At 38.5% G+C, this 26,035-nt stretch overlaps 1 protein-coding gene across 1 annotated transcript in view; it reads left to right on the forward strand.

The window, feature by feature from the left end:
- The first annotated feature begins 3,727 nt into the window (after positions 1–3,727).
- The window catches only part of ARIH1 (ariadne RBR E3 ubiquitin protein ligase 1), a 122,663-nt gene continuing 100,355 nt past the window's right edge, over positions 3,728–26,035 (forward strand). Inside the window, exon 1 of the mRNA XM_007461670.1 lies at positions 3,728–4,413. Coding sequence (XP_007461732.1) covers positions 4,042–4,413 — 372 coding nt within the window. The 5' untranslated portion in view covers positions 3,728–4,041. The remainder of the gene's footprint in view (positions 4,414–26,035) is intronic.

The raw sequence follows: 26,035 nt of genomic DNA on the forward strand, positions 1-26,035 counted from the left end.
AGCAAAATGACAAAAAGCAATTTCCATTTAGGTTTGGAAATGGTGTTTTAATTAAATCATACACGAATTTTTGGTGAGGTGACCACATCCCAGTTTGTCTGAGATTTCCCAGTTTTAGCACTGAAAATTCCACATCCCAGGAAATCCGCATTTTATGCCAACTGGGACAGTTGGTCACCCTAGTGCCTTGCCGTTACTAGAGGTTTTTTCATAGCTTACAGCACTATTATCTGCCCTTAGAAAAATTCCAGTGCTATTTTAATTTCTATTTATCTGAAAAGCACTTGCACATTTTCCCTGTTGGAATTTAGTTCATAACTATTTGGTGAGCATATAAATATTTATGGAGTTTTGCTCCATGAGTAGATATTTAATAAATATGTACTAATATTTTTGACCTTATTAGGACATGGGGAAAATGGGAGTACCTAATTACAAAACAATTATTCTTTTGGCACCAAGGAAATATTAACTTGCCTGTTCTTTTTCAAGGAACTTGTCCTGTTGTTGTTTACAGACTATTGTACTTCAACCCAGTAATCACCATAGCTGAGAAGGCAGTAACACAGGTAGTACATTTAAGATCAAGTCACTTAAAAAAACATTCTATGTGGGTCATCCCTTAGCCAATTTGGGACCAGAGAGGACTTGTTATATTGGTTTTCTTTGATAGCACTATAAATTAACCTGATTCTAAGATATTTTAAAAAAATATCAATGGAATAAGTGTTGCTGAAAATTTCATTATGATTGTTTACCCATGAATAGGAGACCCCAAAACTCAGCAGCACTATGATAATGACCAAAAAAGGAGTCATCAGATTATGGAAAAGATTTCTAAGAAAAAAGCAGGACAATTTTCTTCCCTGGAAAACAGGATGACATAGGCCATGTACATACATGTATAATCAAAATAAAATCAATTAAAAGGATTTAAATCCAATTGGTTATTGTTCTTTTCCTGCAAGATGTAAGGTGACTTATGACACTTTTTAAAAGTTTTAATTTTGTGAACATATAACTATGTGCCAGGCACTGTGTCAAGTGCTTTAAATATATTATTCCATTTGCTTCTCACAAATAATCCTACGAGAATAGGAATTATAATCCTCCAAAGTGAAGTGCAGTAATTTGTTCAAAGTTATAGATAACAACTGGAGGGGCAGAGGTAAATTCTGCTCTGTTTCCTCCAGAGCCTAAGCTCTTAAATTTTAGCCTATGCTGCTTCTCAACATTGTTGACATAAACACTGGTGAAATTCTATAACTAGCCCTAACTTCTCTTGACCTTCAGTCTTGTATATTAGCCTATGGAACTGCCCTCTCAACATCTCTACCTCGATGTCTAACAAGCGTATCAAATTTAACATATTTCAGTAGACAGCACCACAATTCAGCCAGTTGCTCAAGACCCCAATTTAAGAGGCATCCTTGATTCCTCCATCAACCCCACAGGCAAGCCATCAGCAAATCTGTTGGCTCTACTTTCAAATTATACATGAAACTGACCGCTTCTCATCATCCCCACTGTCACAACCCTGGCCAAGCCATTACCATAATTCAACTGGACTACTGAGACAGCCTCATAATTGGTCTCTTTCATAGTCCATTCTCCACAAAGCACCCATAGTTATTAAAAAAATAAAACAACCCACAGATCATATGGTTGCATTCTTCTGCTTAAAATCCTTTAATGCTTCCCATTGTAATAATGTAGACTTCTTAAGATGCCCTACAATGTCCTGCTGGCTCTCTGCCTTGATCTGCCCTCTCTGACTTTATCCCCTAACACTCTCTTTTTGCTCAGTATGCTTCAGTCACATTGGTCCTTATGATGTCAAATGTCTCTGTGATGTAAAGTCACGTACTTTGAGAGGATTTGGAAGGGCAGGATTGGGGATTTGAAATAACTGGCAAAGGTTTGAAAGAGTTGCCTAGAGTGGGAGAACAATTTAGAAAAATTTAACAGGATTGCTGGGTGGTGTTGAGGGTTCAGGTGTGGTAGGTGATTGGAATTTAATAACAGAATGCATGTGATTATGAAAATTTCTCCAATAGTGGTCAGCTGCTCCAGTACCAAAGGGCAGGATGTGAATGGTAAGGTTCACTCAAGATAGGGGTAGATGAAAAGAAAGATGGGGCAAAGGAGTTTAGGGTGCTGACAAGCATTGCTGATTTTTTCTGTAGGTATATGATAGTGGGGATGAGAAGGGTTACTAGTGTCCTTAACTTGACCCAGGTGTGGCAACAACCTAGAATCGCTAAATAGAATCAAAGGACCAAGACCTACCAGCATTGATGTTAAAAGCTTTAATTTGCAAATCCTAAGATTGTTTTAGGAAATCTGATTATTAAAAAATTTACAAAATGGACAAATTAGTAGAGGCTTATGCACATTATAAAGGAATTTTTCACTTTTCAGAATCAGTTTCCAAAAGGAACCTGTAGGTTGAACGGTAAGGTTTATAAGTAAGTTAGGTATTCAGACTTTAACAAATTTCCAGTCTGGCCAGTCCTTCAGGTTATCTCAAGAGGGAGTTTTCTCATGCCACTTCTTCCTTCAGAACATTTCTCTGGTTCTCCCGTCCCACTTACAAAGATTTAAGCCTACTGTTAGAATGTCATAAAATACTCTTACTGTCCTGGTCACTAACTTGCTTAATATTTTGCCATTTACCCTGCTTGCACTTTAAGCTCCCCAAACTAAACTACTTTACACCTACTGTGCTATTGCTTTTGTTCTTTTCTCAGGCTAGACCATCTTCCCTACCTTCTCTGTTAAAACTCCTAGCCATCCATCAACACTCAGCTCACACAGCACATTTCCAGATAAGAGACAAGCACTATCTCTGCTTTATTTGGTGTCTGTAGATATTTCTATTATTGTCGGTATTGTGTTGTCTTACAATGCATTTTATATACAATGCAGTATATAATACATATTATGCATTATAAAGTATTTTTATGATTGATATTTAAGGTCACCTAAGCGCTAAAATAGAGCAAGTGTTCTGTGGTCTTGGTCAAGTCTCTTTCCCTTTGAGTCTCAGGTATAAAATGGGTACTGTGGCTCCGTGAAGATGAGAAATATTTAAGGCAAGCCATGACTGTAACATTGTTTAGGGCCTTGAATAGGTGCTTGATAAGCTGAGTTCAGGAAACGCTTCTTTTAAATGACGTCACTATAGGCGACTTAAAAATCACAGCACGTCTGTACAGAATCAAATGAATTACTCAAAACGAGGTTCACCTGCTACACAGTTTAGACGATCTGCATAAAACAGAATTCACTGAGTAGCCCAGGCAACAGGAATATTAGCTGTGCAGCCGAGGTCTTCCTGAAATCACTCCAGGGCGGGCGGGAAGGGTCTCCCCGGCCCGGTGGGAAGGCAACCTTCCCCCACGGATTGCGCGAGGGGCTGGATCCCCATGGCCTGCGTCAAAAACCACCACCTGGGTGGTCCAGGTGCCCCCCCCCAACCGTCCCCCTCGGTGACCAGGAGGCCACTGACTCCTCCAGTACACCGTCCGCTGGTGTCGCCCCAAAGAGCGCCCGCAGCTGGAACCCAGCCGGCAATTCCCGGCGCACCTCAGCGCGCCGCGCTCCCTGGGCCAGCCCGGGCCGTGGGGTCTCCCCGCACTCTACGCAGGGGCGGCGGGGCGGGGCGCGATTACGTCAAGAGCCGTGACGCGACGACGCAGCGCGGCGCGGTGACGCACGCCCCTTTGTTGGCTCAGTAGCAGTAGCAGCGGCCGTGGAGGTAGTGCTGGGGACTGTTTTCCTTCGGAGGCCAGAGCGGAGCCGCGTCTGACTGAGGCGGGCGGCAAGCGGCCCCCTCGCTCCCTCCCTCCCTCCTCCGCGCCCTCCCCGCCGCCGCCAGCCGCCTACCGCCGCGCCCGGGGAGGAGCCGCGGCCCGCGGGGCCGGAGCCAGGCCTGCGTCCGGACATCAGCCGGAGCCGGAGCGAGAGCCGGGGCCTCGGCGTCCCCGCCCTCTCCCCGCCTCAGGGGCCAGCGTCCGCCGGGCCCCCGCGCGTCGCGCCATGGACTCGGACGAGGGCTACAACTATGAGTTCGACGAGGACGAAGAGTGCAGTGAGGAGGACAGCGGCGCCGAGGAGGAGGAGGACGAGGACGACGACGAGCCGGACGATGATAACCTGGATCTGGGCGAGGTGGAGCTGGTGGAGCCCGGGCTGGGCGTCGGCGGGGAGCGGGACGGACTGCTGTGCGGGGAGACGGGCGGCGGCGGCGGCGGCAGCGCTCTGGGGCCGGGCGGTGGTGGCGGTGGTGGCGGCGGCGGCGGCGGGCCGGGGCACGAGCAGGAGGAGGATTACCGCTACGAGGTGCTCACGGCTGAGCAGATTCTGCAACACATGGTGGAATGTATCCGGGAGGTCAACGAGGTCATCCAGGTGAGGGTGGCCCCGGCGTGGGCTGGACCGGGACGGACCCGGGAGCAGATTCGGGTGGTCCGCGCGGCCCCGAGGGGCAGGCCTGGGCCTGGTGCGCAGCCCAGCCCGGTGCCTCCCGGCCCTGTCTTCTCCGCTGTCTCTGCTGGGGATAGAGCAGACATTCGCCGGGTGTGGAGAGGTGCGCTGGGGGCGGTGCTTTCCAGGTCCTGCTATGGCGGAGGCCTCCGGCCGCCTAAGACTTCTCTTACGGGCAATTCCTGCCCGTCCCTGGGCCGGGTGTCCTTTCTCTGGCCGTAGGAGCGCCTATAGGGGCGGGGCGTAGGTGGGGTGGAGGAGAGCTGGAAGAACTGGGCCCTTAAGAAGGTTTCCCCGGCCTTCATCCTCACTTGAGAACTTTTGGAAGGGGTTAGAGTAGGCCTCAGAGCTGCTTGGTGTACGGTTGCCCCAAGTGGGCACCAGTTAATAAAGAAATGGATCTGCTTGGCAGTCTTAAGTGCCTACTTAAAGGTGGGGGAAGGGAACTATTTCTCGGAAGAGGTGCTGATGGGCCTTATTTTCTGATGGTGAGGCTTCTGCTTGCCTCTTTTTAAGTCTTTGCTGTTCTTTTGGGTCCTGACTACTACTTTTTTCAGTTGTAGCATACTTGAAGCTGTTGGAATAGTTGCTGCAGCTTGCACACCCAGGCTTGCAGCTAAAACCACAGCAAAACGCAGTGTTATTGTGTAATATTGGACAGGACTCTGCTGTGAGTTAGCAAGTGGAGACTTTCTGCTTCTGGACTCTTTTTCTCTGATAATTTGTATTTCGTGGTCAGTGAGTTGGGCTCGGTTTAAGTTGATAACCACATCTCATTTAATCTTCTCGTGGGTCAGATTTTGCGTTTTTGAGCTTTAGGAAATCAAAAGTTTACATTTATTTGGAGAAAACAATTATGAAGAGTCAGGGGTATGACTGAAGAACAAAAATGGAGTCTTGATTCAGTGCAACTCTTAGAAAACACTAGTTACGTGGAATGAAACTGTATACGTGAGCAGCAGGTTACTGTTGCCTTCTGGTATGTCATTTTTTTTCCCCCTTAAAATTGGTTGGCCAATATTCACTGGCAAATTAGCAGTATGTCACTGCCTACTTGTTGAGTTTAAATGATTAATAGATTTTTACAGTACTGTTTAGTAAGCGACACTTTCTTTTGAAAGGGGAACCATCTATTTAGGCCTATTTGAAGAGTGGTTTGAATAATAGTAAAAAAAAAAAAAAAATCTGAAAATCTAGTGCTATTACCAAAGAGTGGAAATCTCAAATTTTCTATACCCAATGTAGTTTGAGGAGGAAATTGAAGGGTTGTAGAAGAAAGATAAGTTTTACTGCTCTTTCTGATCCTAAAAATATGACAGTTGAGTTCTTAGGTCGCTAAATTGAGAAATTCTCTTTTTTTGAGGAAACTGAGTTTACAGTGAAACCCTGAATTCTCTATTCATTTATTTATGATATAAAGTATATAGTAAACCTGTATAAAATCTGATGTTTTCAAACTTTGTACCTAGCTTATTGGCATTTGAATTAGCTTTAAAAATTCATGGATATTTATTATTTAACTTTTTAACTTATAGTCTGTTTTCACATAGGTAAATCTCATCCAGCTTTTTCAGCTCTTAGGTGTGTCCTTAATCACTGAGGCCAAACTACAAGTTCTTTATGTCGCTTCTGGAACAGAGATGTAGCTAATGCATGTGACATCATTTTTTCTTTGTTAGTTTAGGGGGAAAGGAATAAAAGTGGATGAACTGCACTAAGAAGACCTACAAAATACTAGGAATTTTTTTAGGTGTCCTACTTAGTAATGTTTTCATGCTGGATTTTTGATACAACTCTTTTTTTCCTAGTTTACTTCATGTTAAGCATGATCTTAAGTAGGATTGCTGAAATAAGTATCTTTCCTTTGTTAAAAGTTCATATTTAGAAACATCAGTAAGTCAAAGGATAGGATTTATCCCAGACCATTTTTTCTCCAAATGGTATACACTAGGCAAATGGTACACTAAACTAGGCTTTGGTTATGTTATAGGTTATTTATGTTAATAGATTTAAACTTAAAAAGTTACACAGGTAACACATTACATTGTAAGAAAATACTGATGTGGTAAGGAGCAAAAAAAGACAAAAGAATTATTTTGCCTGCCACTGGGAGAGATACATCAGAATTTGAAATGTAGTAATTGTTCCAGGCCTGTGGATACATTGTACATATTTTTTTAAAAATAATAACAGTCAAACTTTGTGTTCTCTTTATGTTTTCAGTAGAAAAAAGCAGGTTACAAAAACAGGAGTGTCAATTTTCTCCTGTCAGTAAGTAATTATTTTTCAAGCGCTTACACAATTACATATCTAAACTAATTTATTTAATCAATCTGTTATTATTGGTCTTCCTTTTTATTGTCCAGTTTCCATTTTTTATAAACCTCATTGGGACTATGCTTATAGATATATCTTTGAATGTTTTATTTTCTTAGGATAAATTGAATTGCTGAGTCAAAGAATTTGCTTATTTTCAACCATTTGATACATATTACCACATTGCTTTCAGAAAGGTTATCATTTTTTAAATTTGCTTTTTTTATTATTTTTAAACTGATGAGGTTGAACTTTTAATGTGTTTATTGGGCACTGGTATTTCTTTCATAAATTGCCCTTTGCTTTTGCTCACTTTACCCCCTTTTGGGATGTTTATCTTTTATTGATTTATAAGTCCTGTTTATATTCATAGAGCCTTTTAAGTTTTTCAGTTAAAACTAATGTTGGTTTAATATAACAGTAAGTTTTAAGTAAGTTTAAAAACCATTGTTTTATTTAGTTCACATCAGGGAGCTTACTGTTAATTCTAGAAAATTTAAATCCCCTTCTTCCCAGTGCTACTTTTGAATCAGTTATGTTAGTGTATTTGAAAATAAATGTGCAGGAGAAAAAGATTGAATGTAAAAAGGATGCCAAGTTGATTTAATCTTTCCTGGGGGAGTTTGATTCCTCTTTTGGGCAACAACAGATTAATACTGTTATTTGTAGGTACCTGTGGGTTCTAGTCTTGAATCAAGTAAGTTAACACTTTTTCTTTTAGAAAGCTCTTGGTTTTCTGGCTTTCTGTAACTCTTGTTATAGTTTGTCTAATTTGTTCTTGTTTTATTAAAACTCTTTGTGGCTACTTAGCTTACCTTTTGAACTTTTAAGAAAAGATCAGGGATGTTCTTTAACGTATAGTAATGATAGAGAAGTGCTTAAAGCCCCTAATTTACCTAGCTACATTTACTTAACTAGTATTGTTCATATTAAAGTGGTTAATAATAATACAGTGGTTATGTAACGTAATTGCCTAAATATCTAAGTAATTTATTAAACACTACAGAACTCTGCAATTGAGGGATGTTTAAACTTGGCTGTTTTGTGCTTCCACAGCAATCTTTAGCAGATGTTGGTTGTACCTTGTGTCTGTGCTGGTCACTCTAGAGGACATGGTTCTTGCCTAAGAAGCATATGGAGGTGGGGGAACATAGAGGTCCTTGGGCTCCATTCCCAGAGATTGTTATCCATTAGTCAGGTCTGAATTGGACCCTAAGCATCTCTATATTTTTAGCCACTCTAGTGATAGTTCCGAACCACTGGAATAGTCATAGTTCATCCAGTGTCATGATTTTGACTCACTCAGGGAGAATGAGTGAGAAGGTCAAGTAACCCTTAGGAATACCACGTTTATAGGGTGTGCTGAGGAAGAGGTGCGTGGGATTGTTGGATGTGAGTGGTCAGAGAGGAGGCATAAAGAGAAGTGGGTGGGTGTCTTCCTGTTATTTATTATTCTAAATAACCTGTTTTAAAGACTACAGAAATATGTAATCTTTATGAGGGAAATTTTCTGTTGGCTGTTGATTTGAAATCTTTAATATTATTTCACCCATTTATTTATTTAATTAAAATATTTAATTAAAGAGCTTCTAAGGTGAGGTTTCATGCATAAATTAGAGACAGTATAGTCCAGTGTATTGTGTATTGGTACAGGAGTCAGTTCTGGCCACTGCTTTTCCTAACTGGCAAGTTAATTTACATCTCAGAACCTTCAGTTTTTGTTTTCCTTTGCCTGATTTTTGGATCTAGGAATTTAAAACAGGAGTGATGAACTAATAATGGATTGGTCTTTTTTTACAGTAATGCTTTGTTTTTCTAACATCCTTTTAAAACCTCAGTGAGTTGGAGGTGCTCATTGTTTCCAAGAAATTGAATTCAAGTGGTTGTATCAAGATGAATTTAAATTGGTTAACTTTTAGGGTGGGGGAGAGGGGAAGTAGTGTGTGTGTGTGTGTGTGTATTTTGAAGCTATTAAGGTGTTTGGTGTGGTTTATTCCTCTTGAACTTTTATCTTTTCCCAGCTGATCTCCTTGAGCTATAGGCTTTAAATTACATTAATTCTTTTTGAATCTCTTATGGCATTAGTCCTGTGAATCAGAAACTAAGGGGGTGGGCTCTGGCAGTCTCTCTTTTTTTATTTCCCTTGCGGTAGGCAGGCCTCTCACTGTTGCGGCCTCTCCCATTGCGGAGCACGGGCTCCGGACGCGCAGGCTCAGTGGCCATGGCTCACGGGCCCAGCCGCTCCGTGTCTCAACCACTGCGCCACCAGGGAAGCCCTGGCAGTCTCTTTTAACAAGCATTCCAGGTGATGCTGATGCAAGCTAAAGTTTGAGAACCACTGGTCTAGTTGAAATTTAACAGCAGTGTTTCTCCATGTGTAATGACTAGTGATAAATTACTAGAGAGTGGGTTAATCATGGAAGGCAGATTGTTTAAGAAACTAATAAAAGGAAAATTTCAAGAGCCTGCACAACACTTACTAGGCTAATCATGGAGGGGATTTGTTATCATTACTGTAATCCTTCAGATTAGGGTGGTCTTTACTCAGTTATTGCAAACATGCAAGCCAAACTAGTGACATCTCACATTCTAGGTCGGAACACTTGGGTTTTCTTCCACCCTTCCTCACCCCCTGGGTTTTTGTTTTTGTTTTTTTAAACAAAAATAGTTGAGTTTCTTTAGTTGATACATTGGAAGGGATGTAAGGTCTTGGATACTGTAAATGCAACTGCTCAATACTGTATAACATGTCGAAGAAAATATGAGACTTATTCTCAAGGAGTTCATGGTCTCTGAATTTAGACACTCAAAGCTATTAGGTCAGTGCTAAATGGATAGTAATAGGTGTTCATGGAAGAGAGATCTATGGGTGTTATCTGGAAGATGTCTAGGATTTAGATGGATAGAACAGATGGATAGGAAGCCCTTCTAAGAAATTGAAGTAAGAATGAGGAAAGTGTGTCCCGGTGGTGGTGAAGTCAGCTCAGGTAAAACAGAGTTTGTTAGTTATGGGTGATACTGTTGTAGAAGCAGGGAGGTTTGATAGTATGAACAAAGGTAGGCAGAAGTCGTCAGATTAGATTACTTTCTTCTGGATTTGACCTGTGGCAGCTGTATGTATTAGTTATCTTTAGCCCTATATTTCTACCAAAACTTAGTGGCTTAAAAACAACAAATATTTATTATCTCACATTTTCTATGGACCACGATTCTGGCTTCACCTTAGTTGGGTGCCTCGTCTCAGGGTCCCTTATAAGGCTGCAACCAACATATCAGCTAGATTGCAGTTATCAAGATTTGACTAGGGGAAGATCCCCTTCGAGGCTCACTCGTGTGGCTGTTGGGCAGGCCTCAGATTTTTCACTGGCTTTTTTTGGGCAAGTTCCTGACATGTGGGCTTCTCCAGAAAGTGGCCTACAACACAGTAGCTTCTTTCCCGTGGGGCGGGTGCCGGGAGGGGTGTGTGTGATAAGAGAGCCCCCAAGATGGAAGCCACAGTCTTTTATAACTTCATCCCAGAAGTGACATCCCATCCCTTCGCCATATTCTACTTGTTTTGAGTAAGTCCAGCTCACACTCAAGAGGAAGGGATTACACGGAAGTAGGAAGACGAGGAGGTGGATCCTGGGGTTCATTTTACAGGCTACCTACCATGATATATATAATCTGGCTCAGTCAAGAGGTGAATGAGAACTACTGTATAATGTTTATCTAATCAATTTATATACAAAATGGGAGGGTATTAGAGTAATTTGGATTTTTTAGTTTTGAATAACCATAAATTATTTGTGTTTGGCTTTGCAAAGTATTATATCTTTAAATGATAAACATTCCTAATTACCTTTCAATGGCTGAGATTGAAAGAATAATTTGCAGCTTCTTAGATTTGGCAGGAATCTGAGATTCTCCAATCAATCGTTTGTTTGTTTTTAACTTTAGCTACATAGTGGAATCACCTGGGAATTTTTCATCACATTTTTAATTTTGAGATAATTGTAGAGTCACATGCAGGTGCAAGAAATAATGCAGAGAGATCCCGTATACCATTTTTACTGATTTTTCTACAGTGGTAACATTTTGCAGAACTGTAGTATAATATAATCAGTATATTGACATCGATGCAGTCTACTTATTTTATTCAGATTTCTTTACTTGAGGATTTAAAAAAATGCTGGCACTCATGACCCAAGACTAAGCAAATGGGCCTCTGGGAATTTGGACCAGGCATTGTCATTAAACAGAAGTTTTCCTGGTTTATTTTAATGTACAACTAGGGTTGAAAGCCCCTGTTTTTGTCCAGTGTCTCTAATAATCCTCTCTCTTTAATATTCCGGTCTGCTTAACTATGAGTAAATGACAGATATTTTGTGATGTAGCTCATTCTAAGTTTAACTCTTGATTTAGGAAAAAAAAAATAGAATTAAAATCTGTTTCCATTTTAACTTTGACCTGTTGTTCCTAGGGTGGCCCTTTGGATGAAGGTTTTTATTGTTGTTTTCTTAACAATTATTGTTTGGAAGCATGAAGGAAAAACTTTTCTTCTTGAAGTTAATCAATCCCCTTTTCTTTGTTCCTTTTATGACAGTGAACCAATATCTTTGAATATGTATGTTGCCTACTTCTCTGTTTTTCCATTAGACACTTTTCATAGGTATAGAATCACAGGCCCATAACTTTGCTAAGATCTTTCTTTTTAAATAAATAAATAAATTTATTTATTTATTTAGGCTGCGTTGGGTCTTTGTTGCTGCGCTTGGGCTTTCTCTAGTTGGCGGCGAGCGGGGGCTACTCTTCCTTGCGGTGTGTGGGCTTCTCATTGTGGTGGCTTCTCTTGTTGCGGAGCATGGGCTCTAGGTGTGAGGTATTCAGTAGTTGTGGCACGCAGACTCAGTTGTTGTGGCTCTCAGGCTCTGGAGCGCCGGCTCAGTAATTGTGGCACACGGGCTTAGTTGCTCCACGACATGTGGGATCTTCCCGGACTAGGGCTTGAACCCGTGTCCCCTGCATTGGCAGGGGGATTCTTAACCACTGCACCACCCGGCAAGTCCCCTTTGCTAAGATCTTGACTATCTTGACACACTGTGTTACTATGTACCTTTACAAATAGCTTAATTATTCCCATTAAATGATGGGATAAATGGAAGAATGAGTAGTTAGGCTGACATTTGATGATCACTTACTAGGTGAGAGAATAATCTGTAATCCGAGGCTGCTTCTAACCTGGGATGACTGGATCCTTTGGAGCCCATGGAGATAGTAGTGGCAGTCCTTGCCTTATTTTATTTTCAGCGTTTAAAAAAGCCTACTGTATTTAAAACAAAGCAAATCGAAACTGCCCAAGCTAATTAAAATGCGGGCCAGTGTTAGATCTTCAATTCCAAAAGAATGGCACATTTTATAGAATCAGTAGATTTCTACAATCGTGTAATTTAAGTTTCTTCCTAAATTTTAGCTTTCTTCCTAAATTTTTATTCACCCAGTGATAGGTAGTCATCTGGCTTGATCTTGAATAATATTTCTTGATGTATCTTGGTGCATAGTAGATACCCAGTTGGTATTTGAATTAAATTAATGGGTAGTTTGGTATCTTAGAGGCAGTTTTAAAAGGTCTTATTGAGCTAGCAGCTACACTGGCAGATTAACTTTCAGAGCCCTACTTTTTTTCATTTTTAAAAATGAGAATGCTAGTATTAAGGCCAAATACTGCATTGGGAGTTTTTTCGTGTAGTTTTTTTCCTGTAATGTAAACTTGCTGAATAGCATTTTTCCTTTTTCCTATATTCCATTTAGAAGAAGTGTCACAGTGACCTGACAACTTAATACATTTTGGCGAAAACTACAGCAGATAATGAAGTATTAGGTAACATTTCCTTATTACTAAGACATTTGTTTAGACAATGCTAAGAATAGCTATAATCTCAGACACTTCTCCCCAGGCTTGCTTTGCTATCTCCTTTGAAACTGTCATACTTCTAATTCAAATATTAAATGGTTTCAATTACTTGGTAATATATATCCTTTCTCAATCACAGTTGTACATTTTTTAGGGGTTAAGTATAAGCTAGAGACTGAAGTATTTTCTGATTCTCTTAGCAAGTGTTTATAAGTAAAAACCTCTAATATGGACACATTGAAACTTGTGACATTTTGGACAGATATTTCTCTGAAACCCATCTGAAACCCAAATTTACTGCCTTCTCTCCTTAAGGCTGTTCTTCCTTTGATTGACTTGCTAGTTAACCATTCTTGGAATTTGAAAGTCATCATTGATTCTTTTTTTGCCCTGCATTTCCCATATCTAATTAGCCCTGATCAAGTTATCTCTGAAATTTATGTTATTCCTCTCCTTTTTACTAACTAAGCCTAATCTAAGGCCTTTTTTTTTTGTCTCCCCATGCGGCTTGTGGGATCTTAGTTCCCCAACCAGGGATTGAACCCCCCGGGCCAAGGCATTGAAATCCAGGAGTCCTAACTACTGGACTACCAGGAAACTCCCTAGGGCCTCTTTTTATTTTGCCTTTTTGTCCCTGGGCTTCCAGTCTGTCTATCATACTACCAAATACAAATATACTAGTCATTTTCCTGCTTAAAAAAAAGAGAGACTTCATTGTCCTCCCTGCTGCCACACACATTTCCTATTATACGTCTGGTCTAGATTCTTTAATACGGTGTTCATGCCTTCGCCATCTTGATTTCAGCTAATTTTTTCCGTCTTCTGTTGTTCCCGATTCTCCCACCAACCCCAGCTGCACTACTTATAATTTCTTAATATGTAATACACATTTATGTTTTCCTGTTTTTGCTCATGCTGGTCCCTCTTCTTGTGATGCTCTTTCTCTTTTTAACTGCCTGATATAGTCCTATTCATACTCTGCTCAGATATTACATATCTCTTACCAGGTCCCTCTTCTCTACCATCACTGCTTTCTTACCTGTGTTTGCATAACACTTTGTAAGGATGTTTGGTGTGGCCTACATGAGGCTGTAATATAGCCATCCCAATACCTAAGTCACTAGCTAGCTATGAGGGTTTTGAGGGTGAGAGCTGAGTTTTCATCCATAGCATATGTCACACTAACAGTCTGTGACATAGTAGAAACTTAGTGAATACATACTGAAGTTTGTCCTTTTAGCAAATGCTTGCTTCTTTGGTTTCCTTATCTGTAAACCAAAGGGAGCCAGACACGATTTTCTTCTGGCACTAATAAATTATTTTATGATTTCTAGATAACACCACAGTAATAGTGTAAGAAGATGGCAAGAAAAAAGTGTTTAAATTCCAGGAGGGCAAGCTTTTTAAGGCCTCTGAATATATAGCAACTGTTTTAGATTAAACTTTATTATTTGCATGTAGTTCCCTGGCACTTTATATGAACTGAGAGTTATGTTGAAACACCTGAGTCCTTCTAATACAGTAGTTCTCAAAGTATGGCCCATAAGAGGAAAACTTTTTAAGACATTACTTGCCTTTTTTAATGTGCTGGGATTTGTACCGATGGTGCAGAAGCAGTGGGTGGGTAAAACCACGGGAACCTTAGCACAGGTCAAATCAGTGGCACCAACTATACCAGTAGTCATTTTCTTTTTCACTGCCATACACTCAGTAAAATTGTCGATTTCACTTATTGTCCTGGGTGAAGCAGTAAAAATTATTAGTGTTATATCTTATCCCTTAAGTACACACATTTTCTTAATAGCTTATGTGGCAAAATTGGTGGTATGCCTAAAGCACTTCTGCATACTAAAGTACAGAGGTTGTCTTGAAGAAAAACATTTGTGCATTTGATTTGTGAGCTGAACAAGCTGCTTGTTTTTACTTGAAAAAATGACCGGCAAACTGGTTATTCAGACAAATGTTTGTAAATGTTTCTTCAAAATGAATGAAATACACCTGTTATTTTAAGAAAAACTGCTTACAGTATTTGTTGCCAATGATAAAATATTTAGTTTTTAAGTGAAAATTAGAATTTTGGAAAACTTATATCTGCCGTTGTGAGGCTGAGAGCTTCCTGATGAAATACTGTATAATATGTCAGCATTTAGAAGATCTGCTTAACGTAATGAACCAGTATTTTCCAAATGACCAATTTTCCAGTGACACCAATTGTGATATTTCACAATCATGCATTGGTAAATGATCCATTCAGAGTTCAAGATTGGATTTTAATATAGCAAGAATAAGAAAAGTTCTTTGCTATGGTTTCAGATTCTATTTCACAACTAGCCTTTAAGAAATGACCACTTTTTGAGTTTTGGTGTAATATCAAAAAGAATATCCGTACTTATCTGAGAAGGCTATAAAAGTTCTGCTTTTTGCAACTACATATCTTTGAGAGGCTACATTTTCTTTATTCTTTAAACAAAACAACATACTTAAGGATTGAATACAGAAGCAGATATGAGAATCTGTTTTCTTTTTAGCCAGATATTAAAGAGACTTTAAAATAGTGCACTTTTTTGTTTTAGAACATATAATTTTCATAAAAATGATTTTTGTATTAACATATAATGGGGTTTATTACTGTTACTTTTTGATGAATTAATACATATTAAAAAATTCTGTTTTGATATCTAACATCATAAATATTGATAGTTATAATTCGCATAAGCAAAACTCTTTGGCACCTTCAGTAATTTTTAAGATGAAGAGGGCTTCTGAGACCAAACAGGTTGAGAATCACTCCTCTAATATTCTGAAATATTTCTGAATCACTAAAGAAGCAAACAGGAGATATGACTAACCACGTTATATGAGTTTACTGTAAATTAGCAATGGGTTATATATGACAAGTTAGGAATTACTGCTGATTAGGAATTACTACTGATAATTCAGAAACATATATAAGCTATGTTAGATGCTTTGGGGGGTATTAACAAATATTAGAAATGTGAATCATGAGGTATTACTAGTTTGGGAAAGATGTTTGGAAATAGAATGGGATGCTTAATATTTCAAGGAGGAGCTAGCAGAGATACCACCTGACATATTCCATTTGTTAATCTGTTTATATTCTGACTTCTTACATTTCAATGAAAGCTCTATGAGAGCAGTGACTTTGTTTTATTCATTGCTGTAGTCCCAGTGCCCAGAACAGTACCTGACACATAGTAGGCTCTTAGTAAACATTTTTATCTCACCCCCGTCCTTGAAGAATATTTTGCTATGTTTGTAATTTTAGGTTGGTAGTAGTTTTCTTTCAGCACTTTAAAGATTCCGTTGTTTCCTGGCTTCCATTGTTTGCAGTAGGAGGAAGCTAAGGAACCTTTAATCTGGATGTTTGTAATATTTTTTACTTTGTGTCTAGTTGTGGTTTTCTTTGTGTTTATCTTGCTTTGTGTTTTCAGATCCTTTTGAATCTGTGATGTCTTATGAGTTTTGGAAATTCTCAGTTCTTCCTTTATCCCCTTTCCTTCTGAGAGTCCAGTTACACATACATTAGAGGTTTTTGTTATTTTCCGTATGTGTCCAATGCTCTTTTGTGCATCTTACATCCTTTTTTCTCTGTGCTTCATTTTGGATGATTTCCATTGATTTATCATCTGGGTCTCTAAATCTGTCTTCTCCTTTGTCTGATTTGCTATTAAACACCCCTCAATTAATTATTAATTTCAGATACTGTATTCTAGAGTTTCCATTTGATTCTTTTTTTATAGATGCTAATTTTCTGGTGATTTCTTCTTTTTCATCGGTTTTCCATCTTTTGCTCTATTTTCTCCAGCATATTAAGAATTTATTCCTAAAAGTTTTGTCAGCTAACTCCAATATCTGAATTATCTGTTAGTCTTTTCATATTATCTTTAATTTCCTCCCAGTTTTCAGTCAGGTGTTCCTGTCAGTTGACATATTTTGATTGCATGCTGAACACTGTATATAAACTATTTAGAGATTCTGAATGATGATGGATTCCTCCAGAGAGGATTTTTATTTTTCCTTCTGCTTGACAGTGAGAGTGATGAATGGTTGCCTTAATTCAATAAGGCTGAGTTCTAGCCCTGTTCAGTTTCAGTTTATCTCTTATCTGCCATTGGCCTTTTAGAGTCTTCAACTAAGAACCTGGTGTTTTCCTCAGCAGTCCCTCCCCTAGTGGGTCCCACACTTTAATCATTGCCCCTCCGCCCTTCAGAGGTTTTAGATTTTTAGTCTCGGCCCTGTGCAATCCCAGGATTCAGTAAATGCCCTGGGTAGAAGACCAAGTGTTCCTTGGTTCATTGAGACATTCCTTCAAGTCTCAGTGTTAGTTTCCTTTTGTTGTTGTAATAAATTAACACAAAGTTAGTGACTTAAAACAACAGAAATTCATTATTTTACAGTTGAGAAAGTCAAGTTCAAAGTGAGTCTCACTGGGCTAAAATCAAGGAGTTGGCAGGATGTGTTCCTTCTCGAGGCTCTAGAGGAGAATCTGTTCCCTTGCCTTTTTCACTTCTACAGGCTGCCTGCATTCCTTGAACTAGAATTCCAGCTAGAAAGTATGACATTTTAAAGATTGCAGTAAGGAATATCTTAGATTTGGGAAAATAACAGAATGGGGGAAAAAAAGATCAAATTTACTCATTTTTATGTAAGGGGAGACTCACAAACCATAGACAAAAGTGGTAATGATAGCTGATATTTATAAAACATGCTAGGGTGTTTTCACGTGTATTCGTTACAAAATCCCAAGAAAATAGCATTATCTCCATTATATAGATAAGTAAATTGAAGTTAGAGAAGCTGAGAAATGGGTTTCTCAGGGAAGCTCAGGAGTTTCTCTGTTAGAGACTGGTGGAGGTCATTGGAACTGGGTCTTTTTTTTTTTTTAATTTATTTATTTTTGGCTGCATTGGGTCTTCGTTGCTGTGCAGGGGCTTTCTCGTTGCGGCGGGCTACTCTTCACTGCGGTGCACGGGCTTCTCGTTGCGGTGGCTTCTCTTGTTGCGGAGCACAGGCTCTAGGCACGCGGGCTCAGTAGTTGTGGCTTGCAGGCTCAGTAGTTGTGGTGCAAGGGCTTAGTTGCTCTGCGGCATGTGGCATCTTCCCAGGCCGGGGATCAAACCCTTGTCCCCTGCATCGGCAGGCGGATTCTTAACCACTGTGCCACTAGGGAAGTCCTGAAACTGGGGCTTTTTGACTTTTAAAATAGAAGTTTTTTCTGCTGTACCAAACTTTTTCAGATTTTAGTTGGACCTTTTGACTGAGCCAAATTCTCGTACTTAAGTTTTCTTTGTATTTGTATACTGAAAGCTTTACAGTCCTAAAAGAATCTTTCATTTTAGCTAATTGACTGATTTTAGATGAGTCTCTTGTATTAGTTATCTATTGCTACATAAAAAATTACCCTAACACTTAGTGGTTTAAAACAGCAAACATTTACTGTATTATAGTTTTGAGTGGTTTAGCTGGGTAATTCTGGGTCAGGGTCTCTGATGAGGTTGTAGTCATCCTGTCAACAGAGGATGCATTTATCTGAAGGCTTGGTTTGTGCTGAAGAACTGCTTTCAAGATGTACAAAGATGAGTGGAGAACATTCCTTCCTGTCTAGGGTTCCTAGTCTAGGAAGGGCAGACATGTAAATAAATCCTTGATTATAAAGTCAATAACTCAGAACCTATCATGCCCACTTTTATCCACATGTAGCCTGATCTCAATTATATCCTGTTTCTTGACTTGCCCTGGCCTGGTTTTCATAGTTGAGTATCTTAGTGTACTGCCATTACCCAGAAATCCCACACCTACCAGTTTGTCTTTGAGGTGTTATTTTTACATCAGGTCAACCCTGACATGTTTCACGTTTGTTGTGGTTTGACCCCTCTTTGCTGCTTGGTTAAGGAAAGCCCTGCTTTCCGAAGAGACTAGTTGGTGTTTAGCAAAGAAGGAAAGTAGTCCTTTGTGTGGATAAGTAGAGTTTTGTTAGAAGCTATTAGAAGTTATTGGAAGGGTCTCATTAGCAAAATCAGAAAAATTGAAAGAATGTGAAAAGGGTGATATTGATGGAAAATGGGGCCTTGTGAGTGTAGTGTGGTTGCCACAGATTTTTCAGGAAATGCTGAATGTCTCCTTTTTTTTCCTCAGTGGTCATCCTATTCAGTTTATGACAGTGTCAGAAATGTTCATACTTGGTCTAAGTTTATGGCCTGAGAAAGTATACCAAATCTTTACCAGTCATGATAAGCAGTAGGAATGGGACAGGAAATGGTGCTTATGAGGAACCTACTAAGCCTAGGGATTCTGAGCCTAGGAGGTTCCAGTAACTAGGTTACCAGAGGATGCAGATTAGGAGAAAAGATTCTAAGCATGATAGATCAGGCTTTTCATAATTCGACCTTTGGCTACCTTATCCGTCATTTCTTCACACTCATCTTGACATAGCAAAATAGTGATAGTCCCCGTGAAATTTTTCTTTGTGCCTTTGTAAGGCTTTTTCCTTTGTTTCAAATGCTTTTCCCCTGATAAACTCATTAATACTTTATGACTCACCTTAAACATCATTTCTTCTTTGAATCTTTCCCTTTGAGTGGGTCTCGGATTTTGTACAGACTCCTATTTAAAAAATAATCTCTATTATTCTCTTGCTAAATAGACTCTGAAAATCCTTGAAGGTAGGATCAGTGTATTAATTTTGGTATTCTCATTGGCCAGCACAGGTCTTGGACCATAGCTGATAAACATTGATTTGAAGAGTCAAAATTGAATATGAATGAGTTTTCTTATTGATTTTATTATTGATAAAGATAAGTCTTGGTACTATCCCTATGTTTTTCATTTGTGAATTGTTCACATTCCTCTTCTGTTGACTTCACTGAATTAACTCTTCTCTCTTTCTCTGATACATTTTCCATTGTTTGTTCTTAGCCAGTTATTTAAGGGGATGTTAGTCATCACAACTCTTCTCTGAAGTAGATGGTATTTTTTACTATTTTATCGGTAAGGAAATGGAGACTTAGAGGAATTGAGTAACTTGCCTAGGCTTTCATGGCTAGGGTCAGAACTCAGTATTTTATATCATTAAATATAAATAAAACATATATGAATGTTACTGTCTTGTGTGCTGCGTATTTTCTGTTTGTCTCTCCAGACCTGTTCTACCTTTCTGTCTCCAGCTTTGTATGCACCAGGAGACTGACTTGTACAGAGTGAGTCAATGGGCTCTGTTTTGTGACTTCAGTGCGGTTGCTTATGAATCCAAATAAATAATAAACCAGAGTGATATAGAGGCAGAAGTCTACTATTTACAAGCCCCATTTAAACTTTCCAGCCTACATATATACCACCTTCAAGAAAATTTCAAGCCAAAATTGCTATTTATAACATTTACTATTTTCTAGTCCAAATTAAGCACTTAAAAACAAAGTTTTAACATTAATTCTACATATTTGATGGATGTTATAGAATGTATATATAATGTAAAATTTATTTGTGATTTATGTATGAAATTACAGACTGAGACTAGTGGTCCACAAAGTCAGCATTCTCCTGACAGAAGCACCAAGAGATTCTGGGAGAATAGCATTGTGAAATTGTTATGGATGCGCTGGATAACAAATGCTTTATATATTTAAAGGGAGATAAGCTGACTTGACTTATTTTGTTCAATAATGAGAAAATATTTCTTTTGTGACGTTCTTAGAGGAGTGTATTACTGATAACTTACTATTTAAACTCATTTAATATGGAAGTAATATTTCTTTGAAAAGGGAGTATATATATTACTTACCAATCTAACTGACTTTTAAAACCTAATAACTCCGTTTCATTGGCCCTAAACATTTTGTCTGTTTTCTGTAATCATCTCAATTCACATTGCATCAGTGTAGTTAACACTGGGTCCTTGAAATATATGAGTACCTGAAGCTTGATTTATAATGTTGCATTCCATGCAACTGTAAAGCCAAAAGGGTGAAAATAGGACTTTAAAATTCACAAAAATCCTCTAGGCACCCTTAGGAATGCAAGCATAATACGTAAACAATAGCTAAAGAATGAAGGATGACAGTAAACTTGCCTGATATTTGTTTCATGTCGAAGTCAACACAATTTTTGATTCACATAGAGTAAGACTAACAAGGATGAAAAGGATCTTTAAAGGTTATCCTGGCCAACAACTTACCAAGTATACCACCTCCCTGTTAAGTGATCCCTTTTAGGGTTAAGAGTAGCTTAAGCCTATTCTTGAACCTCCACAGTGACTTAAACTCCCACAGCCACTCTAGAAGGGAGTGCATTTCATGTTTGAACAGCTCTGATTTTGAGTTTTTCCAGGTGTTAATATCTGTCTTTCTGTAGCTTTTTACTTGAACCTTCCTGCTTCTAACCCTTCCTCATGATAGCCTTTCTGTAAGTTTTAAAGAACTATTTATCATATTGGAGATTACCAATGTGTTAAACTATATCCAGGCTAACATTTTTTGTGTGTGCAGAATCCAGAATAAAGCTTCTGCTTCACTTCTTATGGATTATTGAGTGAAGATTATTATGAACTGGTATTTTGGATTCAGACCTGTGTATGCCTGCTCAGAGTTACAGAAGGTAGAACATTGTAGCAGCACATACGTGCCCTGTTCAATCAAATAAATGCCAGGCAAGGCAGAGGCAGATGTTTGTTCATACCCTCATTGCAGACATTGGCAGGTTTTGCAGTAACAAGTGGATAGATAACTCATCTTGATGTGTCTCTACTATTAATAGTTTTGGGGTTTTGAGTTCTGCATATTTCCTCTGACTCAGCATTTATAAAAATAAAGGCAGTTGCTAGACAGTGTTAACAAGTCAACTCTGAACAAACTGTTTTCTACTGCCTTTTTTTAAGCTTCTGGATCAGTTTAAGTGAAGAATATTCTGAAATGGCCATGCAAATTTCATATCTTTGTGAATCAGGGTTTTCATTCTGTGTAACCAAAACAAAATACAGAAATACGTTGCATGCTGGGGCCAAAATGACTGAACTCTCCTCCATAACCTCCGATTAAAAAAAAATGGAAACAGCCTTAGTATTCTAAGACTTGATACTTTTTTTTTTTAGGATTAAAAAACTTTTGTTTGACTATGCATATATTTTCTTGGCTCAAAATTCAAAAAGTACAAAAGATAAAAAAGTAGAAAATCTCCCACCTTAATATCTTAACAACCTGATTCCCTCCTTCAGAGGTTATCACTGCTATTACTATCTTAATTCTTAATACTTTTCTCTTAAAAGTAGAACCTCCACAGTTCCCCTAACCTGATGTTTATCCTCCATTTAAGACCCTAAATATCGTGATTATTTTATGAATTTCTGAGGTTAATGGGATCCTAAAAATAATGCTTCAGTTTAATTAGAGAACAGTATATAAGTTGAGTATTTGATTGATTTTTTACCTAGTATTTTTTTAGTGGCTACACCGTGCTGGGGGAATACAGATACTGGACAACTCTTTAAGGCGGCTTGTCTAAGTAAATTATAATACAGTGATATGTACAACAGTAAATTTACAAGGTCAGAGAAGGAATGTTTAGTGCTGTTTTCTGGGAAGGACTGACAGATCCTGGTGGAAGTGGGTCTGAAGCTAGGTTTTGAAAAATGAATAGTAACTCACTAGGCAGATGGGGTTGGAGATGGCATTCCAGACAGAGGAGGAAGATTAATGGAATGTACAAAGCCAGAAGCTATTAATGGTCTGGGTTGTTGAATGAACAATAAGGAATTGAAAAGATTGCTAAAATTATTGGAAAGTAGTGTGGTAGGAGCTGGGGCTAGACAGGTAGGCAGTTTGTGAAAGGCTTTAGCATAGTGCTAAATGAGATGGGGCCAGTTGAAACAACTATAAACTTTTAATATAGGATTAGTGTTGAGAAGAACCACTTTGTTGGCAGTATAGGGAGTAAATGAGAACAGGATGATATTAGGAAGCAGGGAGAGTAGTGAGAAATGTATTACAATAATCTGAGCAAGAAATATATGATGAGGTTAGCAAGGCAGGAATGGAGAGGTGGGAGAGGTATTCAAGGTATTAGGAGGGTAACATCAGTGAGAATTGGTGGATTATTTTATTAGGAGATAAAATAGTTCAGTGGTTAAGTCTTTGGCATCATATAGAACTAAGTTTAGTTCCAACTTTGCCTTTTATCAGCTCTGTGACTTTGTATCAGTTATTTAACTTTAATAAATTGTCTTTCCTCATGTCATAATGTAGCTGAAGCTTGAAGCAGCCTTCCTTTAACCTTCTGAATTAATAGGTCCTCTCCATTCCCCCAGTAAAACAGACCTATTTGATGTTCATGGCAAGCTATCAGCTTGTTGGCCTTCCTAGATAAGTAAAACTAAATGACAGAATTAACCAGTCACAATAGACCTCATACTGTATGATGCTATTTATAGGACATGTCCAGAATAGGCAAATCCATAGAGACAAAAAATAGAGACTGGGTGGGGAAAGGGGAGAATGGGGAGGGACTGCAAATGGGTATGGGGTTTCTTTCTGGGGTGATGAAATGTTCTAAAATTAATGGTTAACACAACTATGTGTCACAACTCTGAATATAATCAAAACCACTGAATCACACATTTTGAAAGTGAGTTTTATGGTATATGAATTGTATCTGAATAAAGTTGTCATAGAAAAAAAATCTAATATACATATCACGTTCACATTTTCCCAGTTGTCTTTCATAGCTTTTCTTCTTCTAGTCTAGAATTTAGTCAGAGATTATGCATTACATTTGATTATCATTACTCATTACCTGCTCATGTTTTTGAGGGGTTACAATAAGAAATACGTAAATGGCTAGATCCCCTGGAAATAGAAGGGGAAACATTTTCCCTCAGTGTTTCTTAAACATGTAGCTTGGCTCTGTATTATTTTAGATGCATGCAAAATAAAATATTTGATTAAATTAAAATGACGTACATAGATGTAAGTTTTTGTTGAAGCTTAAGCCAAGCCAGCATTTTGAGATATAAAGGTACTTTACAAAAAATAACTTTTAGAAGCCTCTTGAAGTGTGAATACTCATTTGAATGGATTTGAGCTAGCAGGAGGACTCTACATGGCTTTTAAAGATACTGTTGGTAGTTTTGTGTATAAATGTTTTACTCTATCTTGGAAATCGGCCTAAATGGCACTAATACGTTCTTTTAAGCCCCCAAATTAATCTAGTTGTGGTGTGAGCAAACATTTTTACGTAGAAAGACAGGAAAATACAGAATGATAAAATGCTGAAATGTGACTTTCATTCAGTGATTCCCAGTAGTATACTATAATCACATAGGCCTTGACACTGCAATAGAAATTTTCTGTGTGTAATAGTTGCCATTTTAATTTTGTCATAGAAAGTCTTCTTTGGATGTGATAGTTTCTTGTGTATTAAAGAGCAACCTCTATTTGAAGAAATCGTGTGGCATGGTTACAGAAAAATGCCTGCTGTATCTGTAACTGCTGATGGTATTAAAAATACTGATTATTTTGCCTATGGCAGTGGTACTATTTCTAGTTGACAGAAGAATAAAATGGAAATCAAGAATAATTTATTTGGTATGTGGATGAGAGGGTTGCAGATCTGAAGTTCAGGTATTTTACTATAGAATATAGGTAGATATGTTTTCTGGTTCCTCCCTCCCCTTTATATACCTTGATTTTAATTTTTGTCAAGTCTGTCTCTCTGGCCTTTGTCGCTGTGGCCCATTGATCTGTCCATCTGTCTGTTACAGTGCATATTGGGTACTTCCAGAAGTATGAATTCAGTGATGCAAAGGACAGGAGGGCTGCAGCAGCAAAGGTAGGACAGAATCATTCCAAAGACAAGTTATTAAAGGATCATTAAACATATGTGTGAGCACGTATTGGCAGCGAATACCTAATTATTTAAGGGCATACTGTTTATCCTGTGAATCTTTATGGAAAGCCTCTTCTGACATGACAAATTTGACATATCTATTTACAAAGGGCACAGTTTTATTGTTTAAACCAGAAGCTTACTTGGCACTCAGGCAACAAAGTAAATTGGTATTTGCCACTATCTTTTAAAAAAATGCTGAACAATAGAAGAAGTGATTAAATGGAGGATATTTATGATATTTGCTTGATTCATGGACCTGGTTGATTTTCAGAAACTATGATGACAGGATCACATTTATTATTATTTTTAAAAAAAGATTTATTATTTATTTTATTTATTTTTGGCTGCATAAGGATCACATTTATAAAACTGGGAGAAGAAGCAGGAAAGATAGATTGATCTGGCCATGTGTGTATATTTATATATTAATGTTGTATATCTGATTCTGTTTTGATGGAAATAATCTAAATCTTCCAGGTCGTTCTTTAACTTACATAAGGAATCTTAAGGATTTTTATTTAAATATTCATAGCATTTACTTAGATATTTGGATCCATTTACTTGCTAAATGATAGCAGTTGTAATAGCAATTCCTGGCTTTTTTTTTTTTTTTTTTTTTTTTTTTTTTTTAAATAAATACTGGGTTAGAATGAGAGAGCTGAATCCTAAGACCTAAATCACAGGCAGGTTTTAAGAACTTAGTACAATGCAAACATATGAAGAAAAAGAAATGAAAGCTTTATATATAATACGGTAAAATGTTGGATTGCTTATTTATTATGCTAGTATTGGCTGTAAAGTGAGATTTTATAGGGATAGCTAAATGATACAGATATTTGCATCATTTTCTTTGCTGTTGTGCTTCTAAAAGAAAGAGGTTTTGTTTTTCTAATAGGTTAATACAGTGCTTCTCAAGGCTTCCCAAATGAAAAGGCAGATAAAAGTTGGTATTTGGTTTTCGAAATGACTGTAAAACCTAAAATCTTAGATACTTATAGCCTAAATTCTGGCCCAAAAAAGCTGATGATAATAGTTACTTTAATAAACTCTATATACTATATTGAAGAGATCTAGTCTGTCGCTTGAATGTGGAAGTGTGTTTTGAAGTGAAGTTCCATGGTAAACCATAGTACCGATATTTTGGCTCAATAGTGTTTTTTTTTTGCTGTTGTTGTTTGTTTGTTTGTTTGTTTTTGCGGTACGCGGTCCTCTCACTGTTGTGGCCTCTCCCATTGCAGAGCACAGGCTCCTGACGTTCAGGCCCAGCGGGCATGGCTCACGGGCCCAGCCGCTCCGCGGTATGTGGGATCTTCCTGGACCGGGTCACGAACCCGTGTCCCCTGCATCGACAGGCGGACTCTCAACCACTGCGCCACCAGGGAAGCCCTGGCTCAATAGTGTTTAAGACAAGATGTTTTGGTGTATTTTAAGATGCCCTTCCGG

The sequence above is a fragment of the Lipotes vexillifer genome, unplaced genomic scaffold (genome assembly GCF_000442215.2).
Source record: "Lipotes vexillifer unplaced genomic scaffold, Lipotes_vexillifer_v1.1 scaffold962, whole genome shotgun sequence".
NCBI lineage: Eukaryota > Metazoa > Chordata > Mammalia > Artiodactyla > Lipotidae > Lipotes > Lipotes vexillifer.